This window comes from Tupaia chinensis, unplaced genomic scaffold, assembly GCF_000334495.1.
Source record: "Tupaia chinensis unplaced genomic scaffold, TupChi_1.0 Scaffold143646_1, whole genome shotgun sequence".
NCBI lineage: Eukaryota > Metazoa > Chordata > Mammalia > Scandentia > Tupaiidae > Tupaia > Tupaia belangeri.
The window spans coordinates 937,494-948,259 of record NW_006203494.1 but is presented as its reverse complement, the minus strand read 5'-3'; the positions used below and the strand labels follow the sequence as shown (position 1 = coordinate 948,259).

Here is a 10,766-nt window from a genome sequence, read left to right as displayed (position 1 = left end):
GCAGCCCCCCCTGGCGGCCGTCTACACCACACTCGCCTTCACCGAGTGCGGCCTCCTCCCCCGACTGCCCTCCTGTCCTTCCTGCATCCCCAACGTGGGTGTCCACCCTGAGTTGTGGTCACGTTTCCTGCTTTTCTATTTCCTGCATCCTTCAGTTCAGAAAGTGAAAACGGGACACATTTGTTTCTAGGACAGTGGGAGTTTGCGGTCTTAGAAAATTCAAGGAGCTTCTAGTAAGGAGGCGGGACTTTCGAAGTGGGTAGAACCACGAGGCTACGAGGGGCAGACGCAGAGCCCATCATATATCTCTCAGGTGTGACAGACGGGAGCCGGACGGTCCGAGGAGGATGACTGCTTATCTCTGTGACCACCGACATGCAGTAGCACGGAGACCCGCGACCCCCATGCAACGGCGTGCAAACCAGGCGCAGCACAGGAGGGCGGGCTGGGCAAAGCGTGCAGAAGGGTCCGGCTGCCGGCCGAGATGAGCCCCGAGTTCATACAAACCTCCAACATTAAATTGCTATGTCTGATATAAATGTTTTCACCATCTAGTCTCTCTCTCTTTTTCTGTGAAAATGAAAGGGGGAAAAACAGAAAAGCATAAAAAATTAAAATGTTGTTCTTGCGGGAAAAGACGGCAAACTGGCAAACCGAAAATACTGAAAATGCAATGGCCGCAGCACAGCACACGCCACCATGAAATGGTCACAGAGCCACAAGGACACATGGAGCACACGATCCCGCCAGCAAATGGAGACGTCGCCCGTGAGCGGTGAAGGGACGCAGTGACAGATCTGAGCAGACAGTGCCCGCGGCCCATCGGCCTCTTATGTAACAAGCTGTCATGTGCTCACTTTGCCGTGAGCTGCGTGAGTGTCGCCCTCCAATGCCCGGCTTTAGAGAGCTTCGGACTCCTCCGAGCAGGAGGTGGGGACATGCTTTACAACGCTGCGAGCGTGCCGGACGCTTTCCCGCTGTGGCCACGGTGCAGTTGCTTCTGTGAAAACACACAGCAAGTACTGCCAGCAGCCGGCGCGAGATGCCACCGGGACCAGCCCTCTCACGAGGCAAAGGCGAAGGACAGCCCGGCCCTCACTTGTGCGTCATCTCACTTAGAAGGCTCTTTCCTACTGGGGTGTCACCGTCTCTCACTGCGCGGCAGAGGGGATCACTTCTGTGGTTTGCACGTGTTCACAGACACAGCTGCCAGGTGTGCGTGTTCACGGACACAGCTGCCAGGTGTGCGTGTTCACGGCCACATCTGCCGTGTGCACATGCGTTCACGGCCACATCTGCAATGTGTTCAGACACATCTGCCGTGTGCGTGTTCAGACAGCTGCCGTGGGAGCGTGACCGCCGAGGGAGCCATCATGAGGAGCACGGTCGCTGCCTCGCGGCCCGGGAAGTGAGCATGGCTGAGATGGAGGTGCGGGTTCTGAAGGTGAGACATGCTAACCTTCCTCATCCTTATCAGATCTTCACTTCTTTCTGCAAGCTTCTGCTTTGCCGTCATTTCAAAAAGAAAGAAGAAGGGTAAGACATTGGCTTGTTGAAGTTGTTGGAGCCTTCTGTAATTTCGAAGGCGCGGGGAGTGAGGGAGGAGAAACGGGGAGGGTGGCCTGGTGGCACAGACCCGTGCGGCCGCCAGCCATCCGCCATCCGAGGGGGCGCTTTCCACCTGCATTTGAGGGGAACCGGCAGAGGGTCCCTATACAGGCTGTGCCTGTGCACCGGGGAAGCGCCCTCCGGTGGCGTCGGGCAGCTCCGGAGCCCCAGGCCAGCATCAGCCGGCAGCCTGGGCCCAGCCAGCGCTCCACCAGGTTGTCAAGGCTCAGGAAGTAATGAGGATATCCACATTTTCAAAACAGAAAATAAATGTTTTTTATAATTACCTGTTAAAAATTACTAAAAAAGGGACCAGTGGATAGCGTGGTGGTTAAGGCACTGGACCCTCCCTCATGGACAGACCATGGTTCAAGTCCTGGACCTGGTGGCTTGCTTTCTCACTTCCCCTCTCTCTCTCTCTGGTCAAATTAAAATAAGTGGATGAATAAAGTTAAATAAATAATTATTTCAAAAATTCTTTAAAAAAAAAAAACGAGGCTTACTTAGTGCTCTAACCAGGTGTTTTCACTTGTGCATTTTTTTAACGTAATGATCTGGAAGCACTTTGAGTAACAATCGCTAAAATTTACAGAGATATTAATATGTGACGTACATCATAACTAGAAATAAAAATAGGCTTCTTGCCTGGCTTTGAAAAACTTTTAGTAAGAGCCTTTTTATACTCAGAAAAGGAAGTCATTACAGCAAAGGCAGACTAGAGCCAGCAGGTGGCGTGGTGGTGAAGGCGCCGGATCCCACGTGGCCGACTGACCACGGTCCCCAGTCCAGACCAAGTGGGGAAGGGATGGAGGCATGGCCACCCCGTGGGGCTTTCCTTGCCTTCCCTCCCTCTCTGGCAAGCACAAGCACCCCACCAGTTTAACAGGAAGCGTAACGGTCAACAATGCCTAAAGCACTGGATATTTCGAAATTAGAAAACTGACTGTTTTTATAAGAATCAAACAGCATTTGATAGCAAGTTCTTTCTCTTTTTTTAAATTGCTAGAGGGCACTTGAGCTCTCCAGAGAGAGGGAGGGAGAGGGAGAGAGGGGCAAAAGCACTCCTGCAGCCCCATCCCGCCACTTCCCCATCCTGCAGAGATTCTGGGATGACCCAGCGTGTTTTGCCAGCCACCGGGACTGGGATTTGAACTGTGCGGTGGCTCTGTCTCTGCCATGTGGGATCTGGCTCCCTAATCACTAGGCTATGGCACAGTCAAGTCCTCGGTCAAGTTCTGTACAGAGCCTCCTCCATCTGTGTGTGTGTGCATGTTTTTTTTAAAGAATTAGTGACTTCACTTTATATATTCATCCACTTATTTTAATTTGACCAGAGAGGCAGAGAGAGGGAGTTGGGGTGGAGGCGAGAAAGCAGTCACCGACCAGGACTTCGTCGGCCGTGTGGGGGTGTCCAACACCTTCACCACCACGCCACCCAGCTCCCCAATCTGTGGTTTTGTCACATTCTTTTCTTTCCTTTTTTTTTTTTAATTGCCAAAGGCATGTGCGCTCCCAGAGAGAGGAAGAGAGGGAGAGCGCACGCCCGAATGCTGTGATCACACGGCAACCCTTCCTTCCACGTTTCCGTCCTGTCGGGGGCTGGGGCGCTCACTCACACACCGGCGTGCTTTTCAAGTTACGGGTGCCAGGGTCAGCCACGGCCAGCCACGCGGGCCCCGGTGTCCGGAGCACTCTCACAGGGCTGGTCCTTGACACTCTTCTTTCTTTTTCTCTTTTTTTCAGAGGTTTTTGCTTTAGGGGGCATGTGCTCACTGAGGCGGAGAGAGACTGAGACAGTGAGGGGGAGTGAGAAATCTCCCCTGGAGGGGACAGTCACGCTGCAAGCTCTTCTCCGCCCTCCTCCCGGGGCCTTGGGCACACACGCACACGCGCCTGGCATATTTAAAGCCACCAGGTGCGGGACTCATTGTGGTCGGCCACATGGGAGTCCAGCGCTGAAACCGCGAGGCCATCTACTGGCCCCAGCACATCCTAACCCCACTGAGCAGCTTTCGGGGTGCCCGGTCACTGCATTGGTTGCTATAGGACAGAACTTAGGGAGCCGAGGCCCGCACCCAACCAAGCAGCCTCAGAGCACAGCAGGGGAAGCCCCGCGTGGGAAGCCAGATGCCGAACCCGAGTCCTGGTGCTTCAAAGAACACTGGGGTTGTGTACACGCATGCCCCAAATCCTGACAGGGTGTTGGAAGGGCCCCATCGTGGGTGTTTCTCACTCTCTCCCCCTTTCTCTTGGGCAGTCATGTGGGCCCCCTGGCAATAAATAAATACTAACAGTGATGGTGAGAGTTACGGTAAAAAGGAAACAGAAGCTTAAGGCGAACAGCCTGCAGCTGTGAGACTGTCAGACCGGGAGCAACCCTGGACAGCCTGACAGCTCCCCCCAGCAGCAGGGATGCCAGTGGCCGGCACCGTGTGCCATGTGGCCCTGGACAAGTGACCTCCCCTCTCTGAGTGCCATTTCCTCACTGAGCGAGTCTTCAGAGCTAGCGTACAGAGCTTGAAGGTTTACATCAATAATGGCTCCTGTCGGCATTGGGTCCTCGGCACCCCACAGCAGGAAGGGAGGACTCCACTTCCCTCTAAGACCCAGGCCACGCGGCCAGTCACTGGTGCATGCCCAACGGAGAGCTCGGGATGAGACGGGCGTGGGTGGATGTCCCCCCTCCACTCCTGCAGAGCAGAGCTCACCATGTGGGCCACGGGACACGTGTCAGGCAGTGTTAGAAAACAATTTACAGTCACAAGGCTACTCTTCACTACTGCTGCTTTATGTAACAAATACGGCTCAGGGAAGTCACCATTGCTTCCTAACTGCCACAAATAAGCGAGCTCCAAGCCACCCTGAACTCTGCCAGTGCCGCCACGGGAACAGCCTTCCCGAGGTGGCCTGCAGTCTGCCACACGAGTACAGCTGCCACTCAGTCCCTGCCAGGGACGGCTCCAGGACCCTGCAGGTGCAAGTCTCTTGGGACGATGCAGACCTGGAAGTCCAGGCTCAGCCCCCGCACCCCCGCCTGGGACAGAGTGCTGCCACCTGCCATACACTCCACCTTTTCACTCCAGACTTGGAGTGACCTCCAAGGACAGCCGGACCAGGCGCCGTGCCGAGCAGCTGCTCTCGAGTACAGCTGCGACAGACAGGTGTCCATTGCTCTGCAGAGAGACGAGGTGTTCCTGGCTCCAAAAGCAGGACCAACCCATCTGCCCAGTCCAGAGCGTCTACTGGCATCCGACATGGTTTGAAACCTCTTAGTAGACACAGCACATACAGGCCGAGTTCTCAGGAAGGCTGCTTATCCTACGCCTGTTGGCAACACTGAGCAGTCTCTACTGCAGTACACACAAGCTAGTGCCTCAGCCCACTGCTGACACGGGTTTTAGACGTTTATGGGAGAGACCAGCAGTTATCGTGAGGGCTATGTCGCTGGACTCCCACCTAGTCGACCATGGTTCGAGTCCTGGACCCGGTGGCTTAAACTCATGCTGGGTGCGTGTGTGTGCGTGCCCAAGATCCCGAGAGGAGAATGGAGGAGAAGGGATTACAGCATGGCCATTCCTCCTGGGGGGTGATTTCTTGCTTTCTGTCTCTCTCTGTCTTTCTGGAGAACGCAAGCGCCTTATAGCGAAATCCTCTCCAAAAAAAAAGTTTATGGTGTAATGGTTACGTTGCTTGACTTCCCAGTAGTCAACTACAGTTCGAATCCCGGATCCGGCAGCTTAAAACTCACACTGGACACATGTGTGCCCAAAATCCCAAGAGGAGAATGGAGGAGAAGGGATTACAGCATGGCCATTCCTCCTGGGGGGTGATTTCTCGCTTTCTCTCTGTCTCTGTCTCTCTAGCAAGTGCACATGTCATATGGCAAAAATTTCTCTTAAAAAGAGAAAAAAAAAAGCCCGTAGGACTTGGGACCAGCAGATGGTGCGATGGTTACGTGTTAGACTCCCAAGTGGCTGACTGCGGTTCGAGTCCTGGACGAGTGGCATCAAACTCACACCAGGCGTGTGTGCGCATGCCCAAGATTCCAAGAGGAGAACGGAGGAGAGGGGACTGCGGCGTGGCCATCCCTCCTGGGGGTAACGTCTCACTTTCTGTCTCTCCAGCGAACACACATGTCCTGTACCAAAAATTTCGATCAAAAACAAAACAAAACCTCATCGACCTATCAAAGACCAGCCACTGTGACCCCTGAAGCCCGGGGATAGACTGGTGGCTGCCTACCATGGAGCTGGGACAGTGCGCTCGCCTCCTGTGTCTCGGGGCCCCGCTCTGTGAAGCTGCGTGGGGTCTGAGCAGTCCCCAGACAGGCTGCCATGACGCTGGCTCTTTGGAAACTATGTGGATGCCGTGTCTTGAAACACACGATCACATCTGAATCCCAATAGCGCGGTTTACTCCTAATAGCAATGCAAGGCCCTTCTGGACCAGCGTGGACGGCCACCAGCTGAGTGGGCCACCTGCAGATCTCGGGGACGGTGCCTTGTCATGAGGATGGGTGCTATCATACTTCAGGGGTTCAGGAGTGCCTTACTTCAGGAAGAACGAGGGAGGAGTCACTACTAGGGTTCCTTCTTGGTCAAAGAGTTAAGATCCCCAAACAGAAACAACTGGCGAGACCCCAGGCCCCACGTACCTGCCACACCTCCGAGGACTCCGGCTCAGCCGGCTCGGGGGGCTGGCCTTCCTTTTCCGCCTGCTGCTGTGCCGTGGGGACCACTGCCTGTCTGACAGAGGCACCGGGGACGTCGCCTTCTGGGCCCTGACTCTGAGCGCTGGCTGGTGCAGAGGTGGGCCGGGGGCTCCGGTCCGCCGAGTCCACAGTGGCTGTGAGGGAACAGGGGAGAGGAGAGGCAGGTGAGGGTGGGGCTGCCGCGCTGTGAGCCGAGGACAGTGCGGGTGCTACTGTCCTGGGCTAGGACACACCCTCGTGCTCTGCCAGGTGACCAAGGGCGACAAGAGAGCTAGGTGTGCCCTCGTCAGAGAGCAGACAGCTGCTGGCCCCGTGTCATACACGCTGAACTCGGGGTGGGAGGGAGTCAAAGGGCGGGGACGCGAAGGCGGATCCTGCGACGTCGAGAACCGCAACATTGTCTACGGAGGGAAAGACTATTAATTAAACCTGGCTTCTCCCACAGACCCTTTCTGAAACACAGATCTGCTGACTGGTCCTGCAGAGGCCCAGGTTACTGGGGCTGACAAACCCTGGCTGAGGGAGACGGCTGTGCAGCCCGTTTTAAAGGGGGTCTACAACATGGGGCCCTGCAGACGCAACAAAGGCTTTGTCCTCTCAGCTCTTCGCTGCTTGGGTCTGGACTATTCAGAATTCACGTTTTTGTTTTTGTTTTAGGTTTTCACACGCCCAGCGTGAGTTTAAGCCACCAGGTCCAGGACTCGAACCATGGTTGACTACATGGGAGTCCAGTGACATAGACATTACACCAACTGCTGGTCCCTATGATTTAATATATTTTAAAAAGAATTCTTTATCTAGTGTTTATTTATAGGACATACGCACTCACCAGAGAGAGGCAGAGACAGAGAGAAAGCGAGAACGTAAGCTGCAGTTCCGGGACTCGAACCACAGGAAGCCGTAGGGCAGTCCAGCACCCCTCCTGGCCCCTAATGACCCACTGGTATAGGAGGTCGTTATCCCTTCCTGTGCAGCAGCCCTCCAACAGGGTCTTCCTGCCACCATCTGCCCCAGCCCAGCCCTGGCCGTGACTCCGGTTCCTAAGGGAGCCCACGGGGTGCACACGGACGCCATTCCCAGCTGTGGGGTGTGGTGTGGCCGCTGCACTCCCCGGCCTGCCAGGAGACTTCTGTACTGCTCACTCTGCGTGAAAACCATTACAGTTTTTATTACAGCCTTCCCGCCTTTAAGACGGGCTATCCTGGACGTAATTTACCCTGAGAAGTTCGGATCTATGTTGAGCTGGTTCTGTGGCCTCGTGGGTAAGGCAGCTGGATCCCACATGGCTGATCCTGTGGTTCGAGTCTTGGACACGGTGACTTGAAAACATGCAGGGCCCATGTATATTTCCTAAATTCTAACGGGAAGGAGAAGGAGAAGGGACCACAGGCTGGCGGTTCCCCATGGGGGCTTTCTCCTGCCCTCGGTCTCTCTCCAGTGGGCACACGCACCCTCTACACACACACCAGAGCGAAAAGCTGCACAAAGGAAGAGAACCGAGAGAGTTCCATTAAGCAGGAGAGATAAAATACCGAAACCCACACCACTTCATATACACACCAAGAAACGCTCGTCAGCGCCTAAGGGTCGCTAGTGAGGGCAGGGCTCCCCTAGTGGCCGGCAGGGAGAACAGCAGGAACACAAAGCCTCCATCCGCACTGAAAACCCGTGGCCTCTCGCAAGTCCCTGCTGCAGCTGGTACTCCCTGCCAGCCCAAGCGCGAGTGGCAGATGGCAGAACAAACAGTTGACGCGGGGGACTGTGACAAAATATTGTGTTCGCAGCTGTGAGACATGACTGCCGTCGTGTGTGTTCACACCTCCTCCCCCCCGCTGTTCTCTGCCATGTTCGGTCTGAGTCTGCATGGGCATGGGCACTCCAGGGCCCAAGGGCGGGGAAGGGGCCTCGCGGCGCAGAGAGGCCTGATGCAGGGGGAGCGTGGGCAGCCACAAAGCCAATCCCAGGTGAGCTCCAACCGACCACTCTGGTCCTCAGGAGACAAGACGAGGGCCCCACGGATGCCAGCGTTTTCCTTTATCAAGGATGAGGCTGGCGGGGAGGGCTGGGGAGGAGAGTCGGTGGGCATGAGGCGCCTTGTATCCTGAGATTCGAGCGGGTCAGTCTCTGCGGGTCAGCACTATTCTAAGAGCATGGTAGGCAACAGGAACTGCACGCGCTGATCGGCAATGCAAGTGGGACGCCACCGGGAGCCCTGGGGAGACGCAGCTTTCTCGTTCTCAGCAAGGGGGGCTGCAAGCTGAGGGTCACAACGGAGTTCTGCAGCTGTCGCTGTGCGCTCGCGGGTTCTAACGGCTTCACTGAGATAAAATTCTTTCTCTGTAGTCATCTTTGCTTTCTAGCTGCAGAGCACATGTGCTCCTCAGAGAGGGGGGCCGGGAGGAAGCACCCTACCACCAGGGCATGGTCACACGCCAATTCCTTCTCCTCCATCTGCCCACCACCCACACGTACCCAGTGTGTTTTCCAAGCCTCCAGGTTCAGGACTCAAACCACCTAGCCGAACATGTGGGATCCGGCTCCCTTAACGGCGAGGCCTCAGGCCGGCCCTGCGGTCTGATCTGGTGGTGAAGGGGGCCAGATGCCACATGGCCATTGGGCAGTCCAAGTCTTGGAGCTGGGGCATGAAATCGGGCCGGGTGCCAATGTGTGCATGCCTAGACACCCACAGGGTGGAGAGGAGGAGACGGGGCTGCAGTCCGTGGCCACTCGGGGCCCCTCTCTCCCTCCTTCTCTTTCCACAGTGAGTACACACATCTTCCAGGAAACTGTGAAAAGTATTTAATTCAAGGACCGGCAGTTGGTGTAATGGTTACACCACTGGATTCTCATGTAGTCGACTGCAGTTTAAGTCCCGGGCCTGGTGGCTTAACTCACGCCAGGAGCATGTGTGTGCGTGCCCAAGGTCCCAAGAGAAAAAATTGTGACGTGTCCATCCCCCCTTGGGGGTGATTTCTTGCTTTCTGTTGTCTTTCTGGCAAGCGCACGAGCCCTATAGCAAAATCCTCTCCAAAACCAAAAGAAAGTGTTTAATTCAGTGCTCTTTGATATATCCCAGTGCTGGGGTAGTAATTTATTCTCACTCTTCCGTTTTATTCATTTGTAAGCTATTACAAGAGCTTGGGATATACAGAACGCTTCACTAGAAACTCACTGTCCCCCATTTCTGAAGGTCTGGACGAAGGGAAGTGCCAGAGGTGAGACTTTTTCTGGGGGGCAGAGGACACGTGCACTTGCCAGAGAGACAGAGAGATCAGTATAGAAGCCTCCATGGAGGACGGCCACCCCCCGCCTGCTCGTCCTTCTCTCCCTTAGGGATTTCGGGCACACCAGCGCCCGGCATGTCTCCCAAGCCACTGGGTCAGCCATGGGGGCTCCAGGCATCTCCACCCCGCCGCCCGGCCGCCTGGTGACAGTATGACAGTCCTATAGACCTGTCACTTGAGGGTCAGGCTTCTCTGGGCTGGCGACGACAGGCACGCGGTATGCATGTCTTAGAGTAGTGGAGAGTAGGACCCAGGTCCGCGCTGAGCAGGGGAGAGTAACTCCCGAGTCTCGCTGCCCCACCGTTTCTGCCGGCTGTGCCGGTGCAGGGGTGGCAGTGGGGCGACGGCTCTGCTGCAGCACTCATGTAAATTCCACACGTGGACATTTTTTAATGCCAGAGGACACTTATGTGTGCGTGGGCGTGGGGGAGAATGACCTGCACTGGGATCTGGTCATGCCACAACCCACTTTCTTCCATGTCCCCAGCAGGCTCCTGGGCATGTGAGGAGGGCCTGAGTGCCAGGCCCGGGACTCGAGCCCCATCTGGCGACGTGGCACCTGGCCTCCTCCATGTGGTACACCACTACTATGCTAGGGGACCCGCCTGTCTGTGGGCTGCAGAGGAGCCAGCGGATGCTTGGTCTCCCAGATGAGGAGCTGGCAGCGGGCCTAGGTGGGGACAGGGCTGTAGGGTCCGGGGAGGACGAGGTCCGCTCCGCTTGCCGAGGGACCAAGTGGGCCAGAACGCCATTTTCAGGCTCTGGGACCCTCACGAGGACAGCGGCCGCTCCTGGGCTGTCAGCGCTAAACAGAAATGCAGGAGGGGCCAGCAGGCGGTGCGTGGGCCGAGGCGCTGGACTCCCACGGGGCTGGCCACAGGTCAGGACCCACACCTGGGGCTTGCTTTCTCACTTTCCTTCTCTCTGGCTTTCTCTGTTCAAATTTTTAAAATTATAATAAAAATGATAAGTAAGATTAAATTTTAAAAGCTTAAAAAAATTTAAAAAGAAAGACATGGAAATGGCTTAAAGAACAAAAAATATGACAAAAATAAGGCCGAAAACCCGCAGGGTCATTACCAGCCGACCTCCAGCTGACCCCGCTGCTTGGCAGTCTGGACGGCTCTGTCCACCTGCCGGCAGGTGCTGAGGCCGCGGGGGGG

The 10,766-nt window shown here is 55.8% G+C and overlaps 1 protein-coding gene across 1 annotated transcript in view; it reads right to left on the bottom strand.

Annotated features, from left to right (window-relative positions):
- The window catches only part of EPB41 (erythrocyte membrane protein band 4.1), a gene marked incomplete in the record, with an annotated part of 98,272 nt that overhangs the window by 45,241 nt on the left and 42,265 nt on the right, over nucleotides 1–10,766 (bottom strand). Inside the window, 2 exon segments of the mRNA XM_027766723.1 lie at nucleotides 508–570; nucleotides 6,263–6,453. Of these exon segments, the coding sequence (XP_027622524.1) occupies nucleotides 508–570; nucleotides 6,263–6,453 (254 nt within the window).